The following is a 25,531-nucleotide window of genomic DNA, read 5'->3' as shown; positions in this document are numbered from 1 at the left end:
AATTTGTGAATGTTAAGTTTTTCTATCAAGTTGACCAAACCACAGACTCCTCGCTCAATAACTCCCAGAAGGCTGGTATCCACCAAGAATCATTAACACTATTAACAGGACATATTGTGCTGGGGGTCCTGAGGCCAGGTCCTCTACACCAAAGTTTAATTTACAGATGTTTGCTTTAGCCTTACTCTACAACAGTATACTATGTAGCATAGGAGACTGGGTGGAACACCATCCTTTCACACTCCGCTGGATTTGAACTCAGGTTCCAGATGGATGAAAGTTCCCTCTCTCTGCTAGCTGTAAGGGTCCGCAATGAAATGAATTCGGCAGTCTCTGGAGTTACAAGTGCAGATATATACCTGCAGTTTAACAAGCTCACAATTTAACACAAATATACATTAATTTGTCAATCTCACTTCAAAGGGGGCATAAAGATGACAGAAATGGACATTTGGACAGTAAATGTAAAGTTAGGTTGAAGAATATTATTTGACAACACCAATGTGCATTTATATCGTATCTTTAACATTGCAAAATGTGGTCAAAGAGGTAGGTTTTAAAGAGCATCTTAAAGTGTGGAAATCAGCAGCTAAGGAATGGAGTTTGTGGAGGGAACCAAAGATAATGGCTTCAGTCTTCCCAAAGTTTAATTGTAGGAAATTTCATCTCATGCACGACTGGATGTCAGACAAGCATTCTGACAAAGCAGAGGCAGTGAGAGTGTCGAGAAGTGGTGTCGGTGAGGTAGAACTAGGTGTCGTCAGTGTACATGTGGAATCTGCCGTTTAGTTTTTGATGGTGTCGCCAAGGGGAAGCATGTATATGAGAAATAGGAGGGGGGCCAAGGATAGATCCTTGTGGGACTCCAGAGGTAACAGTGTGGGACTTGGAAGAGAAGCCATTGCAGGAGATTCTTTGGTTATGACTTGATCGGCAAGTGTGGAACCAGGTGAGTGCAGTCCCATTTAAATGGACAACAGAGGAGAGGCATTGGAGGATGGTGTGGTAAATCGTGTCCAAGGCTACAAACAGGTTGAGAAGGGATAGTTTACAATGGTCAGTCACATACAATGTCATTTGTGACACTGATTTAATTGACTAAAATGTCAATCTGAGTCAATGTGCAAATTGAGATTAATCTGTGTTTTCACTGGCATGGATTTGGAGCATAAGCTAGTCTGAACATGCAGCATTATGTTGGATTTTAGCCTATTTCTAGCAGCATCCAGACTTTTCTGATATATATTTGAGGTATGAACACAGGCAGGGAATCTATAGTAATGTAGTTTTATATTTGGAGCCATAGGGATAATAAAATACATTTATAAATATTTGTCTTGTTTTTGTTCTAAGTTATTATGCCCACATACTAAGCTTTCACAAGAAATTCTTACCACCTTGTTTGGGCCTAATGACCCTTTCCTGTTACAAAAAATTCTTTGTGTGCCTATTCATTAAACAGCAAGAGAGCAAACGCGTTTTGTCATCTTTGTACAGAAACATGGGAGAGCCATTCATCATCAGCTAACTCCAGACAAATTCCCTAACTTTTAAGCAGTACAAACCCTGCTCAAAATGGAACCTCTTGATAGCCACTCTTGTGCTCTTTTTGATGACCATTCTTGCCTCCAACACAAGTGCATTAGCAGCACTTGCCATCGTTAATGCCCACTGGAGGGGATTCCACTTGGTGCCTTTGATCAGAAGCATCACCGGTAGCAAAATAAAATCTCTCCAGTGGTCAATGGCTCCCACGAGCAATACATGGTTTTGGGTCCATCATCTTGGCTTTACTCATGTGCAGTTGTTCTAGTGCTGATCAATCCAACCTTCAATATAAAGTATATTACAGTTCCATAATACAAAAGTGCTGTTAATTATTCACAAGTCAAGTTTAGAGATTTTTTAACAACTAGGTTAGGTGAGGTCCAAAGGTATAGTGCACTGATATACTAAAATACTGCACAGATTGGTAGAACTTAGTTTCGTGTTTGCTGCCACATTTCAGTCAGTGGACTCCGTGCGTTTGGGGGGGGGGGGGGGGGGGGGGGGGAAAGAGAAGGAGAGTAGAGTTTAGTTGCTACCTGTCGAGAGTCCAGATTTTGAATGGGGATTTCCAGAAATTCCTAAATTGTAAGATGAACAGAGAATTTCTGCTTCTTAAATTAAAAGTTCTACATTTCCCAAACTTGGGGCCCAAGTTTCGGCCTCAGTTGCTCCTGATTTTTTGGAGCAACTGGTGTAGAACGGAGTATCTTAGAAATTCAAATTCTCGGCATTTAGTTTGCTCCAGTTCTAGTCAGTTAGAACAGTTCACTTTGGAACAGAATTTTTTTTCAAAAGGGGGCGTGTCCGGCCACTTACGCCTGTTTTCAAAGTTTCGGCAGTGAAAACTTACTCCAAACTAACTTAGAATGGAGTAAGTGAAGATTTTTGTATGCTTGAAAAAACCTTAGAAAATCAGGCATAGGTTACAAATCAGGCGTAGGGAATGGGGGGGGTTTAAAGGGAAGTTTACAAACATTAAACAATTCAGTTTTACAAATAAAGAGCCATCATCAATAAATAATTATAAAACATCAATAAATCAATCAAAAAAATTAATAAGAAATAATTTTTTTTTAAATCAATAAATAAAACATTTTCTACTTACCGACTGCAGCACCGGGAGCCCTCCAACAGCATGCCGGGATGCCCCACCCACCCCCAGTGTGTCTCTGTCAGTGTCTCTCTCTATCTCTCTGTCTGTCTGTGTTTCTGACAGCGAGGGGAGGAGGGGGGGAGGGATGGGGGGAGAAGGGGGGGAAAGGAGAAGGAGGGGGGGAAAGGAGAAGGAGGGGGGGAAAAGGAGAACGGGGGGGGGGAGAGAAAGGAGAACAGGGGGGGGGGAGAAAGGAGAACGGGGGGGGGGGAAATGGAGAACGGGGGGGGGGGGGGGAGAAAGGAGAACGGGGGGGGGGGGGGGAGAAAGGAGAACGGGGGGGGGGAAAAAGGAGAACGGGGGGGGGAAAAAGGAGAACGGGGGGGGGGGAAAGGAGAACGGGGGGGGGGGGAAAGGAGAACGGGGGGGGGGGAAAAGGAGAACGGGGGGGGGGAAAAGGAGAACGGGGGGGGGAAAGGAGAACGGGGGGGGGAAAGGAGAACGGGGGGGGGGGAGAAAGGAGAACGGGGGTGGGGGGAGAAAGGAGAACGGGGGTGGGGAAAGGAGAACGGGGGGGGGGGGGAAAGGAGAACGGGGGGGGAGGAGGAAAGGAGAACGGGGGGGGGGGGAAAGGAGAACGGGGGGGGGGAAAGGAGAACGGGGGGGGGAGAAAGGAGAACGGGGGTGGGGGGAGAAAGGAGAACGGGGGTGGGGAAAGGAGAATGGGGGGGGGGGGGAAAGGAGAACGGGGGGGGGGAAAGGAGAACGGGGGGGGGGAAAGGAAGGAGAACGGGGGGGGGAAGGAGAACGGGGGGGGAAAGGAGAACGGGGGGGGAAAGGAGAACGGGGGGGGAAAGGAGAACGGGGGGGGAAAGGAGAACGGGGGGGGAAAGGAGAACGGGGGGGGAAAGGAGAACGGGGGGGGGGAAGGAGAACGGGGGGGGGGAAGGAGAACGGGGGGGGGGGAAGGAGAACGGGGGGGGGAAGGAGAACGGGGGGGGGGAAGGAGAACGGGGGGGGGGAAGGAGAACGGGGGGGGGGGAAAGGAGAACGGGGGGGGGGGGAAAGGAGAACGGGGGGGGGGGGAAAGGAGAACGGGGGGGGGAAAGGAGAACGGGGGGGGGAAAGGAGAACGGGGGGGGGGAAAGGAGAACGGGGGGGGGGAAAGGAGAACGGGGGGGGGGAAAGGAGAACGGGGGGGGGGGAAAGGAGAACGGGGGGGGGGGAAAGGAGAACGGGGGGGGGGGAAAGGAGAACGGGGGGGAGAAAGGAGAACGGGGGGGAGAAAGGAGAACGGGGGGGAGAAAGGAGAACGGGGGGGAGAAAGGAGAACGGGGGGGAGAAAGGAGAACGGGGGGAGAAAGGAGAACGGGGGGGAGAAAGGAGAACGGGGGGGAGAAAGGAGAACGGGGGGGGGAAAGGAGAACGGGGCGGGGGGGGGGGAAAAGGAGAACGGGGGGGGAGAAAGGAGAACGGGGGGGGAGAAAGGAGAACGGGGGGGGAGAAAGGAGAACGGGGGGGGAGAAAGGAGAACGGGGGGGGAGAAAGGAGAACGGGGGGGGAGAAAGGAGAACGGGGGGGGAGAAAGGAGAACGGGGGGGGAGAAAGGAGAACGGGGGGGGAGAAAGGAGAACGGGGGGGGGAGAAAGGAGAACGGGGGGGGGGGAAAAGGTGAACGGGGGGGGGGGGAAGGAGAACGGGGGGGGGGGAAAGGAGAACGGGGGGGGGGGGAAAAGGAGAACGGGGGGGGGAAAAGGAGAACGGGGGGGGGGAAAAGGAGAACGGGGGGGGGGAAAAGGAGAACGGGGGGGGGAAAAGGAGAACGGGGGGGGGGAAAGGAGAACGGGGGGGGGGGAAAGGAGAACGGGGGGGGGAAAAGGAGAACGGGGGGGAAAAGGAGAACGGGGGGGGAAAGGAGAACGGGGGGGGAAAGGAGAACGGGGGGGGAAAGGAGAACGGGGGGGGAAAGGAGAACGGGGGGGGGAAAGGAGAACGGAACGGGGGGGGAAAGGAGAACGGGGGGGGAAAGGAGAACGGGGGGGGAAAGGAGAACGGGGGGGGAAAGGAGAACGGGGGGGGAAAGGAGAACGGGGGGGGAAGGAGAACGGGGGGGGGAAGGAGAACGGGGGGGGGAAGGAGAACGGGGGGGGGGGGAAGGAGAACGGGGGGGGAAAGGAGAACGGGGGGGGAAAGGAGAACGGGGGGGGAAAGGAGAACGGGGGGGGAAAGGAGAACGGGGGGGGAAAGGAGAACGGGGGGGGAAAGGAGAACGGGGGGGGAAAGGAGAACGGGGGGGGAAAGGAGAACGGGGGGGGAAAGGAGAACGGGGGGGGGAAGGAGAATGGGGGGGGGAAGGAGAATGGGGGGGGGGAAGGAGAATGGGGGGGGGAAGGAGAATGGGGGGGGAAGGAGAATGGGGGGGGGGGGGAAGGAGAACGGGGGGGGGGGGAAGGAGAACGGGGGGGGGGGGAAGGAGAACGGGGGGGGGGGGGAAGGAGAACGGGGGGGGGGAGAAGGAGAACGGGGGGGGGGGAGAAAGGAGAACGGGGGGGGGGGAGAAAGGAGAACGGGGGGGGGAGAAAGGAGATGGGGGGGGGGGGAGGAGGAGGAGAAGGAGATGGGGGGGGTGGGGGAGGAGGAGGAGAAGGAGATGGGGGGGGGGCCCATCCCCAGCACCAGATTTACAGGTAGGTGGCGTTGGGTCGTGTCGGGTCCGGGATCGGGAGCGCGGATTGGGCCGGGGTGAGTGCAGGTCGGGTCGGGTATGCGGGGGGGGGGTGTGTGGTGATTGGGAGCACGGGTCGGGTCTGGTGTGGGGGGGGGGGGGGGGGAGAGGGAGAGGGAGAGGGTCAGGTCGGGTCCGATCCGGGGGCGGGTGGGGAGTCGGGTCGGGGGAAGCGGGAGTCAAGTCGGGTCGGGAGGAAGCAGGAGCTGGGCGTGGGAGGAGCCTTATGCACGCAGCCCCAGTGAGGCCATTCGGCCAGAGCTAGGGGTTGCGTGCTTCGGGCCCCTCCCACACAGTTTTGGGCGCCTGGAGCTACTGCACATGCGCGCCCATTGTAGCGCGCATGTGCAGAGGTCCCGGCACTGTTTTCAGCGCAGGGACCTGGCTCCGCCTCCTGCAGCTCATGCTGCGCTGCGCCGAGAGCCAGCTGGGAGCCGGAGAATCTGGAAGTTTTTTTTAGGCGCACTTTGTGGCGCGAAACTTGGGCCCTTACTCTTGTGTCTCAATGTGAGGACATTGGGTTACAAGGCTTTAAATTAATTTTCTTAAGTGGCAAAGCAAACCACAGAACTCAAGCCACAGTCTCACACCTGCCCAGTTCTGTCCCATTCTGGACTTGGCAACCCCAAGGAAAGTGGAAAAACAACAGCAAATCCTCTCAAATCAAGTGGGCACACCTCTCAGCAGCCTTTGGCCCAAGACCAAGAGCCAGTCGCCTCCATAACCCCTCTCGTGTTATAATGGTGTGCGGAAACTAAATAAAAGGAAAAAAATACCCGTTTACCTTCGCTCTCCAGTAAAACAGTGCTGCACTGCCTCCTTTATATATTTTTAAACATCTAAATGCTGGAAGGTTAATTAATTTGTAAATCGACATGATCTACACCAGCAAACCTTGCTATCCGGAGGCAACTACTTCAATGTCAGTTATAAATGAATGCATTAAGACATCAGCCTAGGTGTTTTTGGAAGACTGGTTCACTATTACATTCTTACGTCTACTTTATGTTTGAAAGTTTTTTTCATGATACCGAACTGCATTCCACAAGTTAGGGCTGGGTCACATTCCCATAGTTTTCAAGCTTCACTGAGCAGCACTGGGTTTCTTGGTGTGTGTTGTTTGTTTTAAAACGTTGATCACTATACGGCCTTTCCATGCGTTACACTGCAGTACAGTATTTTGCTCCACGATCTGTAACCAGCTTAACATCTATTTGCATGTGCAATTAGCTTCTTATAAACATTTAGAAAACAAATGGGAAACAAAACAGAAAAGAGAAAATAGGTTTCCACAAAAAAGGGCCACTGAAATTTACAGTGAAAAACAACTTTCATTCTATTTGTTGACTTAACTAACTACATCACCTGGGTTTTTATTTAACGAGTCTGGTCCCTTGCAAAGGGATCCATTTTGGAATTTATACTACTCTATGCCATCTTGAAGCACTTAAATATTTTGAGGTTGGTGTCTAGAGCTTTGCAATAGGACTGGAGTTTTAGCTCAAATGACTCCTGGAAAAAAAAAGCAGGATCTGTTTTGTTGACAGCTAATTTCCCAGAAACTGAATTTGACTCACACAAAAGCCATGCCCCTCCTACTCCATCAGGATGGCAAAGGAGGGGCAGTCAACAAGCCCTTGTAGCTTACTCTGCAAGCCTAATGCCTCAACCCTTTATGGGCAAGTTAGATAGCTGAGCAGAGCTGCCAAGGTTCTCAGCTGATGGGACTGCTTTGGGCTAGGGATCTAGCCATAAACTGGTCAATTAATGGAGGAATATTGTAGTAGAAGTCCTGCAACAGTAGACCATGTTTAATGTAACTAAAAATCGCAAATGAACTCCAGTTTGAATATTAACAGGGGTGACTTACTCTGAATAATACCAAAGGTCCAGCTAGATTACATACTGAGTTTATAATGAGGAAGTGTAAGAAGATTGCCATCTCTGGAATGAGGTGACAGAGTATAAAAGATGCATAAAGTGACTGCTCCAGCACTAGCCAAACAGAGGGATTCTGACACAGATAGTGGTCCAACCAGTAAGCCCTGGCTCATGTTGACTGGCTTATTAGTGGGAGAAAAAGTTGTGTGTTGGAGCCAGGAAAGTGTGGTAGAATCTACTCCCTTCATTTAAAACCATTTAATTCAAATGATCTAATAATCCAATATTTTCCCCCTTAATAATCACTTTGCCTTATTACTTACATTACTTAATTCAATCAGGAGTAGACTGTAGATCCATTAAAGAAAGTATGGTGTGGGCATAATGTGAATGACCAGCTTCTCTCGTAGCTATGTATTTCAAGATGGTCTGGGGGAGGGGCGGGGGGGGGGAGGAATGGAAAGAGAAGAAAGAACGAACCCTTGGTCAACCCATTCCCTATGATGACCGTTGTAGATGATTCAGATAGCTTAATTCTCTTAGTTCTTAGTAGACTTTAAGGCCATCTCTTCTCTTCTCTTTCTGTTCCCCCTCCCACCCGACAACTTGCCTTTTAGTATTTGGGTAGTGTCATCAACACCGGTGAGCTGGTGTATGTTAGGATATTTCAGGTTTGCACCATCACAAATATTTTAAAAACGATCAAACTGGATTAGCGTGAACACCTTTTGCAACCTTAAAAGGCATTTCAAAAGGACTAGAGCAATTTCATTGACTCAATGATTACAGCATAGAAGGAGGCCATTCAACCCATCGAGCCCGTGCCGGCTCTCTGCAAGAGCACTTCAGCTAGTCCCACGCCCCAGCCCTTTCCCTGTAGCCCTGCAAAATAGTTTTTAGCCCTGCAATTTTTTTTTGAAATCTCACCATCAGTTTCCTAACAAAACCATATACTTTCAATTCTTCAGTTTGTGCACTGAATATTTCCTCCATAGGCAGAGGGAAGAGAAGACCTTTCCCAAATTTATTTGTAAAAAGGAATGTTCATTTACTTTTAATGTGAAAATCTTGGTGCATCAATTGAATGTCTCCAACCAACCAAGCATCTGAAGTGAGCTTCAATATCTATACCGGATCCAGCACCATGACCTTTTAAAATAATTCATGGGCTCTGCTTTAACAATGATTTGTGGCAGAGAATTCCACATTGTAACCACCCTCGGCGTAAATTATTTTTTCTCCAATGTTGCTGTTTTCTGGCAGTTACTTTCTAATGAATTTAGGCGGCACCTTTCTCATTGCTTTGTATCCTTTCTATAATGAAGGACCCAAAGCTACATGCAACCGCAGCCTGACTAAGTCCTTGTACAAGTTCAACATTGCCTCATTGGTTTTATATCCTGTGCTTCTTGATACAAAACCAGGGATTTGGTTTGTTTATTGAAAATAAAGGCATATGAAAATGTGTACGGAGCAAGGAGAGTAGGATTAGAGCAGGTGGTAAAAACCAGTGGACCGAACGGCCTGTTTCTGTTCTGTAACATTCTATGATTCTCCGATTCTTTAGTTCTACATCTCAACTCTGTGCTCTTTGAAATCTCTGTATGCCCATCCCTCCTCTACCAATTGGTAGCATAGCTGTTAGCTATTCCAACCTTGCAGTCTGGAACTCCCTAAGCTTCGCTTCCATTCTCCCCATCTTCAAAAAGTTCTCTCAAAAACTTCAGTCACCTTGCCTAATTTCTCTCCTATTTCCCGCTGGAAATCTATCATCCTGCCTATAAAGTGCCTCGTGACTGTTATTTGAAACATCCAATATAAATGCATGTGGTAGTGGTTGTTTTTGAAACTGTCTTCGTTAAGTATTTTACAAAGTAGAAAATTTGTGCTGTAGTAGGCATTTCAAAAGAACAGCTAACACCCGGCTATTTGTAGTTAACATGCTACTATCGACCCCACAGGAGCATTTAATATACAAGGCAGCCAAATTAAGTTAGACAGGTTCAGGTACATTGCATAACAAGCAGGGTGGGTAGACTTGAAAAGCAGGAACTGAACAATAAATTCCGGAGCCCTGAAGGAATGCTCATTATCAAATCAACGTCCTTAAAAACAACAGAGAGAAAAGCACCAGTCTAAGCTGCAATGTCTGTATAGGCTTGCACAGTGGGAGAGTGAAGGCTATAATGTTATAAGTTTAGGTATTCTGTAAAAAGTGAAGTAAAAATTACCAACAGGATATGGTAAACATACTATTCATGTCACTGCACAAACGCAACACCCAACTGACTTTCATATTAATTGTTTATATTGATTTTATTAAATATTTGTTCAAATATGATACATATTTATACACCAAACCTAACTGCCTGTACTAGGAATATAGGAATCATGTCTGGTCCAAAACAACGAGTAATATCTACGAATGTTTTAGGCTATACATGCCTTGAATGCAACACATTTGCAATGTGGACAACTGAGAGCCAGGAGGAGCTGATGACTATGCTTTACATATACTGTTATGTGAATGCAGTGAAAACCATTTGGTTTACAGTAAAGCTAGTGTACGTAAACATATTGTATACAGAAACACTGTTGCTGCAAGATACTAAATATAAAATGTCCTCTTATTAAAAGCTCATATGTCAATTGTGTCAAAGTTATTTTGCTACAAAGTACTGTAACAGAATGAGGACGTTTTTAAAAAAAGAACTGAAGGAAACTGACAAACCAAGTCCAGTTTTCCCCATTTATAACAGCCAAGTTTCCTTCGAAACACTTGTAACGCAACAGACTGGCAATTAGTGACAGAGGGCACTGCTAGCATTCTCGAAAAGAAAGGAGCCTCCACTTTTTTCTAGTCAAACATTTAAAGATGTAACAAATGCTCATATGTTGATATGCACTAACCTACTGTAGTGGAGTAATGCATTTCCAGAAATAGGGTCATGGTACAGTACATAATTAAAATGTGAAAGCTCCGTTAGAGGCAAATTACTACATGGAGCAGTAAATCACTTCAAATTCCCATGTAGGATATGAAATCTACATTGAAATTTTACAACATTAAATCTACGTGCTAGCAAGATATTGATTCATCAAAAAGGAATTGCACGGAGATGGCTAAACATTTATTTATTAAAAAAAATATTTGTATTTTCAGGCAGGTTTTAAAGACTCTATTTCAGAAATACCTCTTCAAATGTTGTTCCAACTCCCAAAATAGTACTTTGATGGCCATTCTGTCCCGGCCCCGAGCACGAAGAACTGTACTTTTCATTGATAAATTCTTACGTTGCATGATCCAAGGGACAAATCACCACAATACACTCCAATGGACTAATTCTGAGAGACAAGGTATCAACATTCTCTAAGGAACAGCACTATGCATTTCACAGTACGCTCAGAAAACACAAGCAGGTTGTAATGTCCATAACACATACACACATTGCAATGCCTGCAGGTTTTCACTGTACTGATAAGCTCATTTGCTTCTTACACGCAAGATTGTTCCACACTCTTTCCCAGCTGGATACTGGCAACTGAAAAAAAAAACAAGAGCCAGGCAATGACATCACAGGACTTGGATCACCTGACACACTGTTACATAAACCATCACCAGAGATTAGAATCTTTATGATGAGTGATTATACAACCCAGTGAGCACAGACCTACTAACCAAGACATAGTAAGTCCTTTAACGCAAAGTGCTTTTTGACGTGAATGAAATTTATTTAATTCCTGCTCAGCTCAGGTACATTTCTGTACAGATACCCAACAGTTAACAAGGAAGTGCATGCTCAAGAACACTCAGTACTAACTGTAAAGATAACAAAGAGGGAATTCCAGAGCGTAGGGCCTAGGCAGCTGAAGGCACAGCTGCCAATAGTGGAGCGATGAAAATTGGGGGTGTGCAAGAGACCAGAATTGGAGGAGCGCAGTGATCTCAGAGGGTAGTGGGGCTGGAGGAGATTAGAGAGATAGGGAGGGCTGAGGCCATGGAGGGATTTGAAAACAGGATGAGAATTTTAAAGTCGAGGCATTGCTGAACAAGGAGTCAATGTAGGTCAGCGAGAATAGGGTTGTTGGGTGAAAGGGACTTGGTGTGAGTTAGGATACGGCCAGCAGAGTTTTGGCCCAAGGGGGTTCCGGTTGAGGTGCTGCCCCTCGGGGGGGGTCCACTTCTATGTCTGGTCCTGAAGGTCCTGCCTCTCTATGCATCAGCCCAGTGCAATTAATGTATGGAGTAATTGATTTTAGACACACACAGGAAAAAGAGAAGGGATGGAGGGGGGAAATTTCAAATCCAACCCGGTCTACACACATGCTTCCCAGCACATCACTGGACAGTGAACTGAAGCAGGAATCCTAGCTGATTTTGCCTCCCGCCCTGCCCACCAAGTTAACAGCCGACACTAAATCTGGGCCATCTTAATCTTTATGACTCAGCAACACGCCATGCAATATATTTATCTACTGAACTAGCAGGGCAACATAGAAAACAAAATCTAATGAAATGTCAATCAACAGGTCATATTTATTCGAGCTCACTGGTAAAGCCTTGTAAAGACTGCCTTTGGCTAACGATACTGTTTGAGAAGGTGGCGAAAATAAGAGATAACCCAAAGCTCAAGGGAAAGAAAATGATTAGTTCCATGGTGTAATATCTATCTAAACACACAACTATCAGAATCTGTTCACACGGAGTTCTAAATGAACGCTTGGGAGTCAACCGGAAATCTGAATAATTTGGCAGAGTCGCTGTGTAAAATAACTACCTTCAGCCACTAACCGTAAAAGGCCCCCGCAGTGCAGAGCATTGCATTCTTACCTGACAAATTCTAAGAATTCAGCACCAGACTGTGCTTTCCTCTTTTGTCCCAAACCATCCAGGGGCTTATGTAGTGACAGATTGCAAAGACAAATTACAACTGCCCATACAATATGATGTCAGATCAGTCAGTCAAAAACTATATCGAGGACACCAGGAAAAGATAGGAGATACCGAGCATTAATTATTCTAAATTTAATCCACTGATAATCAGATTTTAAAATTTTATCAACAGCATAGTTTTGTTTTGTTTTATCATTGCCCCTCCATATCATTGCCCCTCCATAAAACAGACATGGTTTTTAAATGGTCATTGTACGAAGGAAAAGATTTGCATTTGACAAGTCCAGAGAAATACTGAGAAACAAGTCACCGTCAGGAGGAACTGTTTGCATCAATTCGCACAACCGTGGTTTAATGTGTGTGGTTCAAAAAAATACTAATGGGTACTATACGACCTTGTTACCATTATTAGTTGTACTTCAATCCATAAACACAATCCTCAGTAGCCAATTTCTCTCAGGTTACCCTCAATATCAAACCATTAAAACTAGCTTTGCACTGCTTAACCTGGGGCTGTATGTGGCTTTTGAATAATCACTGTGTGGAAAATCAGCTGCTCCAGCTGATCCCCAACATACTGTTCTACATTTATTAAAAATGGTCATTTTGAGTGCAGGATTTATTTTCAAAAGCACATTTTCCAACAAGCACAGGAGTGTTATTGTGGTTGTAGTGTTGACCAAGTAATAAATTCAAGGTAACACTGTGTGCACAGCCACCCTTCATTACACACCAATTACTTCACGGGAACTAAATTGGAGTTATAAAGTCACATTAAGCACATTGAACACAGTGCCTTAGTGACACAGCACGATGGTGTACCAACATGTTGTGCCATAGAGCCGTGAGGCTCGAGTCTGTACACAATGTTCTCAATATCTTATCTCGCCATTCAGAGGGAGGTGCAGAGGGAGGGAAAGCAGAAGATTATCAACCCAGACCATGCTTGCACAGCACTACCAGAACCTGGGAGCAGGTTCACCTACCCAACATTTTAGCCAGGACTGCTCAATATTCAGAGGGCAGCAGTGGGGGAGTGGAGGGTGGGGGGGGGGTAAAGCTTTAAAAAGGAGAAACAAGTTACGATTCTCGATGTTTTAAAGGCAAATATTTGTACTCTTACTGACACTGCCCAGTTGATCACATGGAAAATTAATGACTTGAGATCAGACATTTTCTATCGAACTTTCTCCCTATAGGACATCATGAAGTTCCACTCCAGGAGTATGAATAAAAACCTGGTGTAGCACTTACAATTTATGTCTTCATTGAATCTCTGCACAAAATATACATAAAATATAAAAATGGCTTACATTTGGCGCCTTGTGCTCAGAAACTGACCATTCTGATGCACAGAAATGAAATTTGTACTTTGGGCCATTTACACCACTTCCATAACAAATTTTTCATTCCATAAAATGTTAGAGCTCTGATTAAATTATCCCAGTAACTATTGCGTGCTGACATCAAATGCATCACTGTCAGATGCATTCTAGGGTGTGGAGCCTAGAGCATTAGCTGGCTTGTAGGAATAGCTAATTGAGGCAGAGTTAAAAATAAACTAAAGAATATGAAAAGGAAGAATATTATCAGTCATCAGGAAAATGCTGGAATCCATTATGAAAGAAGTGGTGACAGGGTACTTAGAAAATCATAATATGATCACGCAGAGTCAACATGGTCTTTGGAAAGGGAAATCGTGTTTGACAAATTTATTAGAGTTTTTTGACGATGTAACTAGCTGGTTAGATAAAGGGGAACCAGTGTTTGCAGTATATTTTGATTTCCAAAAGGTATTCGATTAGGTGCCAAATAAAAGGTTATTAAGCTAAGGTAAGGGCACATGGGATTGGGGGGTAAGGTATTCTCATCCTTAGTTTCAAATCCCTTCATGGCCTTGCCCCACCCTATCTCGAATCTCCTCCAGCCCTACAAACCCCCGAGATATTTGCGCTTCTCTAATCATGGCCTCCTGAGCATCCCTGATTATAATCGCTCAACCATTGGTGGCCGTGCCTTCTGTTGCCTAGGCCCCAAAGCTCGAATTCCCTGCCTAAACCTCTCCACCTCTCTTTCAAGACGCTCCTTAAAACATACCTCTTTGACGAAGAGTTTAGTCACCTGCGCTAATTTCTACTTATACGGCTCTGTGTCAAATTTGTATCGCATAATACTCCTGTGAAGCGCCTTGGGACGTTTCACTACTTTAAAGGTGCGATATAAATACAAGTTGTTGTTGTTGTTGTTGTTATTAGCATGGATAAAAGATTGATTAATGGACAGAAAACAGAGTAGGGATAAACGGGTCATTTTCAGAATGGCACGCTGTAACAAGTGGGGTGCTGCAAGGGTCAGGGCTTAGGTCTCGGCTATTTAAAATCTTTATCAACTTAGAAGAGACGGAGAGCAATGTATCCAAGTTTGCTGACTATACAAAGCTAGGTGGAAAAGTACGATGTGAGCAGGAAGCAAAGAGATATAGACATGTTAAGTAAGCAGGCAATAAGGTGGCAGACGGAGTATAATGTAGGGTTAGTCACTTTAGTAGGAAGAATAGAAAACAGAATTTTTTTAAATGATGAGAAATTAATAAATGTTCTTGTTCAGAGAGATGTAGGTGTCCTAATGAGAGAAACACAGAAAGCTAGTATGCACGTACAGCAAGCAATTAGGAAGGCAAATGGCATGTTGGCCTTTATTGCTAGAGGGCTGGCGTACATGAGTAAGGAAGTCTTGCTACAATTGTAGAGGGCTCTGAAGAAACCACACCTGGTGTACTGTGCACAGTTTTGGTTCCCTTATTTAAAAAGGAAGGATATACTTGCCTTAGAGGAGGTGCAACAAAGGTTCACTAGAATGATCCCTGTGATAAGAGGGTTGCCCTATGAGGGGAAATTGAGTGTACTGGGCCTATACTCTCTGGAGTTCAGAAGAATGAGAGATGATCTCATTGAAACATACAAGATTCTGAGGGGGACTGGCAGGGTAGATGCTGACAGATTGTTTCCCCTGGTTGGAGAGTCTAGAACTAGGGAGCTGTTTTAGGATAAGGGGTCAGCCTTTTAAGACTGAGATGAAACATAGAAAACAGGTGCAGGAGTAGGCCATTCGGCCCTTCGAGCCTGCACCACCATTCAATAAGATCATGGCTGATCATTCACCTCAGTCCCCTTTCCTGCTTTCTCTCCATACCCCTTGATCCCTTTAGCCGCAAGGGCCATATCTAACTCCCTCTTGAATATATCCAACGAACTGGCATCAACAACTTTATGCAGTAGAGAATTCCACAGGTTCACAACTCAGTGACGAAGTTCCTCCTCATCTCGGTCCTAAATGGCTTACCCCTTATCCTTGGACTGTGACCCCTGGTTCTGGACTTCCCCAACATTGGGAACATTCTTCCTGCATCTAACCTGTCTAAACCCGTCAGAATTTTATATGTTTCTATGTGATCCCCTCTCATTCTTCTAAACTCCAGTGAATACAGGCCCAGTCGATCCAGTCTCTTCTCATATGTCAGTCCTGCCATCCCAGGAATCAGTCTGGTGAACCTTCGCTGCACTCCCTCAATTTCAAAAACGTCCTTCCCCAGATTAGGAGTCCAAAACTGAGCACAATATTCCAGGTGAGGCCTCACCAAGACCCTGTACAACTGCAGTAAGATCTTTCTGCTCCTATACTCAAATCCCCTAGGTATGAAGGCCAACGTGCCATTTGCCTTCTTCACCGCCTGCTGTACCTGCATGCCAACTTTCAATGATTGATGTACCATGACACCCAGGTCTCGTTGCACTTCCCCTTCTCCTAATCTGCCGCCATTCAGATAATATTCTGCCTTCATGTTTTTGCCACCAAAGTGGATAACTCACATTTATCCACATTATACTGCATCTGCCATGCATTTGCCCACCTAACTTGTCCAAGTCACCCTGCAGCCTCTTAGCGTCCTCCTCACAGCTCACACTGCCACCCAGCTTAGTGTCATCTGCAAACTTGGAGATATTACACTCAATTCCTTCATCTAAATCATTGATGTATATTGTAAAGAGCTGGGGTCCCAGCACTGAGCCCTGCGGCACCCCACTAGTCACTGCCTGCCATTCTGAAAAAGACCCGTTAATCCCGACTCTCTGCTTCCTGTCTGCCAACCAGTTCTCTATCCACGTCAATACATTACCCCCAATACCATGTGCTTTAATTTTGCACAACAATCTCTTGTGTGGGACCTTGTCAAAAGCTTTTTGAAAGTCCAAATACACCACATCCACTGGTTCTCCCTTGAGGAGAAATTTCTTCACTCAGGGTTGTGAATCTGCCCAAAGTGCTGTGGATGCTCAGTCAGACTGATTTGAACTCAAGGAATTAAGGGACATGGGGGTCAGGGTAGGAAAGTGGAGTTGAGGTCGAAGATCAGTCATGATCTTATTGAATGGCAGAGCAGGCTCGAGTGGCCGTATGGCCACCTGCTGCTCCTAATTCTTATGTTATGTTCTTAAACGATACAATGTAGGCAGTTCTAGATGAACAGCTAGCAACTGCTGAACGGCCTCTTTCTGTTCTCTGATACAACAACTTGCATTTATATATTGCCTTTAACAAAGGTGCTTCACAGAAGTGTTATCAAACAAAATTTGACAAGTCAAATAAGACATTATTAATTAGTACAAGGGACCAAAAGCATGGTCAGAGCTTGGTTTTAAGGAATGCTTTAAAGGAGGAGAGAATTGTGGAGCGGGTTATGCCATGATTTACACTGGTACTGGCAAGGTGGGGAGTGGATTTAGGAAATCTGGAGGTACTTGGGTTCCAGAAATGCTGAATAACCATAAATAGGTATATACATTGCCCTTCATAAAACAATTCAAGTTGATATAATTGAAAGAAATGGCAAGTTGGTGTGGACCCTTTATCAGGAGAGAGAGCCCATAAATAAAACATTAACCTATCTCTTGGCATTACAGATGCTCCCAAACCCAGGTCCTCTATCACCTCGAAGGACAAGGGCAACAGGCGCATGGGAACACGATCACCTCCAAGTTCCCCTCCACATCACACACCATCCTGACTTGGAAGTATATTGGCGTTCCTTCATCGTCACGTTGTCAAATTCCTGGAACTCCCAACCCAACAGCACTGTAGAAGTACGTTCACCACATGGCCTGCAGTGATTCAAGGCGGTGGCTCACCACCACCCACACCCACATCCAGTGAATGAAAAAAACATTGATCCAGTTTTTTCACTTTTATAATTATATTTTAAATTAAGTTCAGAGCAAAGACCAAATAAAATACATTATTAGGGCTAAAATGCAAATATAAAATCTTGGCGTGATACGGGGATCAGGTTTCAAGCCTCCAGATTTGAGTGGGTTTCTTGACCACTTTCCCTTTCTTTCCCTCAGTTGTGCCTGTGTTTTCCAGCATCAGAACTAAAATACTGGCTTTGCTATAAGAACAATCAAAACAGAAAACAAATTCAAAGTCCCGTAGAATGCAAGAGGAAGCCCCGCCCGCCTGCCCCGCAGCACCCTTGTCAACAGCACAGCCTTACTGGGTCAAAGTTTCTGATGGGAAAAAAAGTGTCCACCCAGCTTTCTGATCGCTGAAGTCACATTTTGTTTGTCAGCAGTGCCATTCAGCTGCAGAGGAATGATGAACTTGAAATGAAGCAACATTTGGAGGCAATGAAGTGAAAAGTTACACGAGTACATGTTACATAAGGGAATGTAAAGTTTTGCCTCTCTCTTATCTCGGACCAGAGATTTTCTCAGCTGTGCCCTGTCAATACCCACCAATAGGACCTAGAAAGCACATCTATTGAAATTCACCATCCACCATCTCGAACCACCTAGTATGATAGTGGGTGGGGGCTGATCCTTCATAGTGCTGGTCGGGTTGCCAACTCTGGTTGGATATATTCCTGGAGGTTAGATTACATAAGTTAATTATTTGCAAATATTACTTCTAAAGGTGGGGTCCCCTGAAATGGAGGGTCTTTGCTTGCGGTTTTGCGCTAGCAACTGTCACGCGAGTAGTTCAGAGAGCTGGGAGGCCGTAAGCAGGTGAAGGAAGTACCCAAGCACAAACCACGAATGCAAAGTGCAAACTCCACATTTGGTTTTAAGTTTATTTCTATTTAGTCTATTAAATAAAGGCATGGCAGAGCAGCTCAGTCCAAGGGAATGCACATCCTGTGCCAAGTGGGAAGTCCTGGATGCTTCTCATGGCTGGACGACCACGTGTGCAGGAAGTGTCACCAGCAACGGCAGCTTGAGATCCATGTTTTGCCGCTTGAGTAGCAGCTGGAGTCACTGCAGTGCATCCACGAGGCTGAGAAATTCATGGATAGCACGTTTCTAGAGGTGGACATCCCGCAGCTTAAGAATGTGCAGGCAGATTGGAAATGGGTGACCACCAGAGAGAAGGGGAGGACCAGGCAGGTAGTGCAGGGGTCCCGAGTGCATCTCACTCTCCAATCAGTATTCTGTTCTGAGTATTGTTGGGGGTGATGCTTCCTCTGGAGAATGCATGGCACCACAGATGGCTTAGCTACACAAAGTGGGGGGGGGGGGGGGAGGAAGAAGAATGGAAGAGCAATAGTGGTAGGGGATTTGATAGTTAAGGGAACAGACAGGTGTTTCTGCAGCCACAGATGTGGATGGTATGTTGTCTCCCTGGTGCCAGGGTCAAGGACATCAGAGCGGCTGCAGGACATTAAGGGGGGAGGGTGAACAACCAGCAGTCGTGGTCCATATTAGCACCAATGACATAGGAAGAAAGAGAGATGCAGGCAGATTTTAGGGAGCTAGGAGATATTAAAAAGCAGGATCCAAAAGACAGTAATCACCGGATTAATTTGGTGCCACGTGCTAGTGTGTACAGAAATAGAAGAATAGAATGGATGAATACGTGGCTGGCGAGATGGTGCAGGAGGGAGGGCTTTAGATTCATGAGGGATTGGGACTGCTTCTGGGGGAGATGGGACCTGTACAAGCCGGACCAGTTGCACCTCAACAGACCCGGGACCAATATCCTCGCCGGGGGTTTGCTAGTGCTGTTGGGGAGGGCTTGGCAGAGGGATGGGAACCGGAGAGAATTGTCAGAAGGGAGAGAAGCCAAGCTGGAAATGGAAGGCAGAAAATGAGAGAGTTTGGAAGGCAGAGGAAACAAAGGCTAGAAAATAGTCAGCAAGGCAGTTTGACAATGCTGAATGATATATACTTTAATGCAAGGAGCCTAGGAAATAAGGCACATGAGCTGAGAGCACAGATAGACATGTGGGATTATATTATAGCCATTACTGAGACATGGCTGAAAAAAGAGCAGGAATGGCAGCTCAACATTCCTGTTTACCGGGTTTTCAGGCGAGATAGAGAGGGGAGGTCGCAGTATTGATTAAAAAAACAATGTGAGGAGGGATGATATTTTAGAGGGATCATCAAATGAGGCCATATGAGTTGAACTAAATAACAAAAAAGGGGCAATTACACTGCTAGGAGTGTATTATAGACCCCAAAACAGTCCAAGGGAGATAGAAAAGCAAATTTGTAGGAAAACTTTTGACAAAAACAATAGCACAGTAATAGTGGGAGTTTTCAATTACCCCAATATTAACTGGATATTATCAGTGTAAAAGGTACAGAATTCCTCAATTACATTCTGGAGAACTTTTTTAGCCAATATGTAGCAAGCCCAACAAGAGATGGGGGGGGGGGGGGCAATTCTGGATTTAGTGTTCAGGAATGAAGCTGGGCAGGTGAGTGAGCATTTTTGTGGCAGTGAACATAATTCAGTTAGTTTTTGCATAATTATGGATAAGGATAAAGAAAAAAACAGGAGTAAGGGTTCTAAATTGGGGGAAGGCCAATTTTACTAGACTGAGAAGTGATTTAGCAAATGTGGACTGGAAACAGTTACTTGAAGGTAAATCACTGCCAGAGCAGTGGGAGGCATTCAAGAGGGAGGCATATGGAGTTCAGGGAAAACATTTTCCCACAAAGAAAAACTGCCAAATTTACAGCCCCCTGTATGACAAGGTGCATAGAGTATTATAAGGCAAAAAAGGGAAGCCTATAAACTTGAGCTCAATACTGCAGAAAGCCAAGAGTATAGAAAGTGCAGGGGTGAAGTGAAGAAGAAAATTAGGAAAGCAAAAAGAGGGCATGAAAAAATACTGGCAAGTAGAATTAAAGAAAACCCAAAGATGTTTTACAATTATATAAAGAGCAAAAGGATAACTAAGGAAAGAGTGGGGCCCATTAGAGACCAAAATGGTGATCTATGTGTGGAGGCGGAGGATGTGGGCAAGGTACTAAATGAATACTTTGCGGCTGTCTTCAGAAAAAAGGGGGACGATGCCGATGTTGAAGTTCAGGAGGAAGAAAGTGAAATATTGGACGGGATAAACATAGTCAGAGTGGAAGTATTAAGGGGTTTAGCATCCTTGAAAGTAGATAAAATCACCAGGACCAGATGAAATATATCCGAGGCTATTAAAAGAAGGGAGGAAATTGCGGAGGCTCTGACCAGCATTTTTCAATCCTCCCCGGCTGCAGGAGCTATGCCAGAGGATTGGAGAACTGCTAACGTTGGACCATTGTTCAAAAAAGGAGGGAGAGATAAACTGAGCAATTACAGGCCAGTTAGCTTAACCTCAGTGATGGACAAATTACTGGAATCAATTCTGAGGGACAGTATAAACCTTCATTTAGAAAGACACAGATTAACCAAGGACAGTGAGCATGGATTTGTTAAGGAAGGTCGTGTCTGACTAACTTGATTGAGTTCTTTGAGGAGGTAACAAGAAAGGTCAATGAGAGCAGTGCGTTTGATGTAGTTTACATGGATTTTAGCAAGGCTTTTGATAAGGTCCCACATGGTAGACTAATCCAAAAAGTAAAAGCCCATGGGATCCAAGGGCAAATTCGATGCAACATTTTTTTGTGACTGGAAGGCTGTCTCCAGTGGGGTTCCACAATGCTCAGTACTCGGTCCCTTACTTTTTGTAGTATATATTAATGATTTAGACTTAAATGTAGGGGGCATGATAAAGAAATTTGCAGATGATACAAAAATTGGCCACGTGGTTGACAGCGAGTCGGAAAGCTCTAAGACTGTAGGAAGATGTCGATGAATTGGTCAGTTGGGCAGAAAAGTGGCAAGTGGAATTTAATCCGGAAAAGTGTGAGTTAATGCATTTGGGGAGGGGCAACAAGGCAAGGGAATATACAAAATAATGATACTGAACGGTGTGGAGGAACAGAGGGACCTTGAAGTATATGTCCGCAGATCCTTAAAAGGTAGGATGACAGGTTGATAAGGTAGTTAAAAAGGCATGCAGAATGCTTTACCGAGGCAGAGAATACAAGAGCAGGGAGGTTATGTTAGAACTATATACAACACTAGTTAGGCCACAGCTAGAGTACTGCATGCAGTTCTGGTCACCACATTACAGGAAGGATGTAATTCCACTAGAAAAGGTGCAGAGGAGATTTACGAAGAGGTTGCCGGGACTTGAAAACTTTAGCTATGAGGAAAGATTGGATAGGCTGGGGTTGTTTTCCTTGGAACAGAGAAGGCTGAAGGGAGATTTAATTGAGGTGTACAAAATTATGAGGAGCCTAGATAGAGTGGATAGGAAGGACTTATTTCCCTTAGCAGAGGGATCAATAACCAGGGGACATAGATTTAAAGTAGTTGGCAGAAGGATTAGAGGGAGATGAGGAAAAATTTCTTCACCCAGAGGGTGGTGGAAGTCTCAAACTCACTGCCTGAAAGGGTGGTGGAAGCAGAAACCCTCATCACATTTAAAATGTACTTGGATGTGCACTTAAAGTGCCGTAATGTACAGGGCTACGGACCTTGTGCTGAAAGGAGGGATTTGGCTGGGTAGCTCTTTTTCGACCGGCACGGACACAATGGACCGAATGGCCTCCTTCTGTGTCGTAATTTTTCTATGATTCTCCTGGGTTGTCTGCAGCAGTACTCTGGAGATTCATCTTCCATTTCAGGAGATTCCTGAACAATCTTGCTCCTGCATGATCATGTGATTTTTTGTTGGATTTTTTCTATTTTTAATTTTAGATTCGACTAAACCCGAGCTGACTTCACTGTGCAAATAGTACAGTCTCACAGGCATGGTCCTTTTCACACAGGCTGCCAGCAACAGTGCCCGGGAGATCAGTCTTCCATTCTAGGAAGGGTAGGACAATTCAGGAGGATTGGCAACCTTAATTGGTGGGTGTGCATCATTGCACAAAGTTGAGAGTTAAAAGGTTTAGCATATCTTCTCGAGCCTGTTTTTGGAGCTGAGAATATCTCCTTTGGCAGCAAAGGGAATTATTTTACTTAATAAGTTTTTCTGGGGAAAACTCCCAAATGTGCACCATTTTTGGCCTTGGCGCAGCAAACCAATTGTCACAGCATGAGCCAGCCCAAGTGCTGACTGGCCAGAACACACCAAGCAGCCAGTTACTTCACAAACAGGTTAAGTACGCCATGTCCGAGTCTCTTTCACACACAGCTCTGGATTAAGGAAGTGGGGCTGGGTTTAAGACACATAGTAGTTTGGCAATAAGATGTTTGTGGCACAGAAGCAGGCCAGGGACTGCTGCATTTGCATGATAAGCAACGACAAAGGCTTTCTCTTTACTCTCTCATTTCAAGTTTGTTGTGTTTGTGGGACGGGACATTTCAGCTGATAACTCTCTGCTGACTGGAGGAAGTGATTCGTGCTGCTTTCGCATTGCGGCCCAAGCCTTGGGACAAAAGCTACGAGCAACACTCCCGCGTTTGTTTTTGTAACGTGCGACCGGTCATTTACTCCATGTGTGGAGCACTGACATCAATATAAAGTCAACTGGAACAAGCATGCACAATGAGATCCTGATTAGCTCCAATAAAAATCAGTGACACAGTCAGACCCAGTGAAAAATGTCGTCTTCTTCACCACTGGTCTAAACCAACCTGACAGGTCTGTAGTTGTGCGAGACCCACACTACAGGAGCCAATGGCCAAAGAGCAAAATAAAAGCTATAAGGTGAGCAGCATTTTTCCCTCATTGCGTGGTTGTTGTTTGCAGGACAGTAACAGGAATATCAGCTGATTGGGGTGCTGGAGACTCAGCCCTTGAGCCTCGGCAATCAGACGATGGACCTTGAGAGAAGCTCCCCAGCCAGGCTGACTACCTGCTCCACATACCTGTGTTTAAGTTCAAATGGGAAGCAAGCCTTTCTGTTGCTGTAGGACACTGCTGGTTGGAGCAGAAGCCAGCCAGAGAGAAAATGAGAGGGGACAAAAGTGGTAGAGGGAGAAAACAGAAGGAAAACATGGAGGTGAAGCATGAAACTGGGTTTGCAATCCAGCTTCTGTTTTAATCATAAATTTAATATCTTAACATTTGCCTAATGTTGGCAGTTGAAGTGTCTCAGGAATGGGGTAGTCAGAGAGAGCAAGGGAGGAGGAGGGGATGAGGGAGAGGGGAAAGAAAGGAAAGAAACACTGAGGGGGACTGTGGGGTGGGGAGGGAAAGGAAGGCAGAGTTGTGGACACAGGAGGACCAGAAAATGCGTCATCCTGCTGGGTTAGCAATCCTGGTTACCAGTAATAATCCTGAAAGTCTGGAGGAAGTGCATTTGGGAGGGCGCTGAGCTCCTCGAGTATCGTCGTCGAAAGCATGCAGAAATCAAGCACAGGCAGTGGAAGGAGCGTGCAGCAAACCAGGCTCCCTGCCCATCCTTTCCCCTCAATGACTATCTATCCGACCTGTGACAGAGACTGTGGTTCTCGTATTGGACTGTACAGCCACCTAAGATCTCATGCTAAGAGTGGAAGCAAGTCTTCCTCGATTCCAAGGGACTGCCTATGATGATGATGATGGAGAGTTTGGGACTCAATTGTCCAGGATGCCGGTTATATTGCTATTTGGATCTCCCAGCCTTCTCCTTTTCATGTTTTCAAGCTTCATGATTCATTACCGAACAGAAGTGCCACACCTCAAGCTCCCTATATTATCAAGCCAATACAATCTAATTAAGTATTTAAATATATTGTTCCAACATGTCTTTTTTAAAAAAACTTCTGGTGCATTTAGCACTGCCCCAGCTCCTGCTCACACCACACCTACGGGCAGACTTCCAAACTCCACTTCACCCCATTCCTCACTTGTCAACAGTTTTTTCTGAGGGGTCCTTTATATTGCCCCAGTTTCATTCACCTGCATCTCTCTATTCTCTCTTACCTAGTTTCTCTTTCTCTTATCAGTTATGGCTTCTTTTCTCAACCACCTGCATGGCTCCTCTTCATCTAATCTCAACAGCACGGGCAGCAGTGCGCCTGCTGATTGGATGAATTCTGTTCTCGCTGTTAGTCTAGGCTTTTGGGGTCATTAAAATGGCTAGAGTCTTCTGGATAGAGGATTCCTGGATTGCATATCCTAATTGTTTCCAGTTAATGGCAAAAAAACATGGAGATATGTTCACATTTGCACCTCATTTCAAACATGAATTGCTTGTTGCAGCACTGGAGACTTGATAATCTTTCATCGTTGACATATGACATTTTTTTCATCCGTTCAGAACCGCTGATGTGTGCACTAATCAAGAAAAGGAGCTAAAGCGATTGTAGAAAAGCTGTTGCAGGATACAAATGGAATGACTGAACGTCATGGGTATACCACTGCAAACGGGTTTGAGTGGGTTCAGTATTTTGAATCTGCACAGACAGATGAAGTGGAACTGCTGGGTCAAGTGCTCAAAATACAACCCGCTCTACACAATCTGCCTCCTCAAATACTGAAGTTAGCACAAATGTAATAATTAAACTTAAACAGCAACATAGCAGAGGTTGGTATAACGAGGCAGGTGCAGGGGATATGGAAAAGCAATGGGGGGGGGGGGTGCGAGGGGAGAGACAGCATTGGAGGAGGAAGGGAACTTAGACAAGTTATTGAGTATGTATGCTCAAAAAGCAGTACCACTATGATAATAATCCAAGATTGGTGTTTGTATATATTTTAAATCAAGAGTGAAGTGTACAAACACACAAAAAAAAAAATTATTATAGATCAATTCTGGGATCTAATCTAGTCTGCAAAACACAATATAACTAGGTGGAAATTCTAGTGAGCCAGACTATAATGTTATAGCAATACCTGGTGTCATCTACCAACCCAAATAATAAAAAGAACAAGTTAACCAAAACAGTGGCGGTCATGGTGTTCAAATATAGCCTGTTCAACAATTTTCAAATTGCTGGCCTACATTTTTATCCCTGGTCTAAACATTGGCCCTTTTCTGTATGGAGGCCACTTCTCAATTCAAAATTGCTTAATTACATTTTATAAACTTCAGATTCTCACCGCTGTGTTATTTACATAGCTTAATTCAAAATT

The 25,531-nt window shown here is 45.4% G+C and overlaps 1 protein-coding gene across 4 annotated transcripts in view; it reads right to left on the bottom strand.

Moving 5' to 3' along the window:
• Positions 1 to 25,531, bottom strand: part of LOC139276309 (TSC22 domain family protein 1-like) — a 307,775-nt gene that overhangs the window by 86,588 nt on the left and 195,656 nt on the right. The window contains exon 1 of one of the 4 annotated variants that reach the window (XM_070894109.1): positions 10,442 to 10,754. The exons of 2 other annotated variants lie outside the window; for them this stretch is intronic. In XM_070894109.1, coding sequence (XP_070750210.1) covers positions 10,442 to 10,548 — 107 coding nt within the window. In that variant the 5' untranslated portion in view covers positions 10,549 to 10,754. Of the gene's footprint in view, positions 1 to 1,507; positions 1,830 to 10,441; positions 10,755 to 25,531 lie in introns of those variants that run through there. One more of the 4 variants, XM_070894107.1, reaches the window with a different exon arrangement.

Source organism: Pristiophorus japonicus, chromosome 11 (assembly GCF_044704955.1).
Source record: "Pristiophorus japonicus isolate sPriJap1 chromosome 11, sPriJap1.hap1, whole genome shotgun sequence".
Taxonomy (NCBI): domain Eukaryota; kingdom Metazoa; phylum Chordata; class Chondrichthyes; family Pristiophoridae; genus Pristiophorus; species Pristiophorus japonicus.
This window is presented reverse-complemented; position numbering and strand designations above follow the sequence as displayed.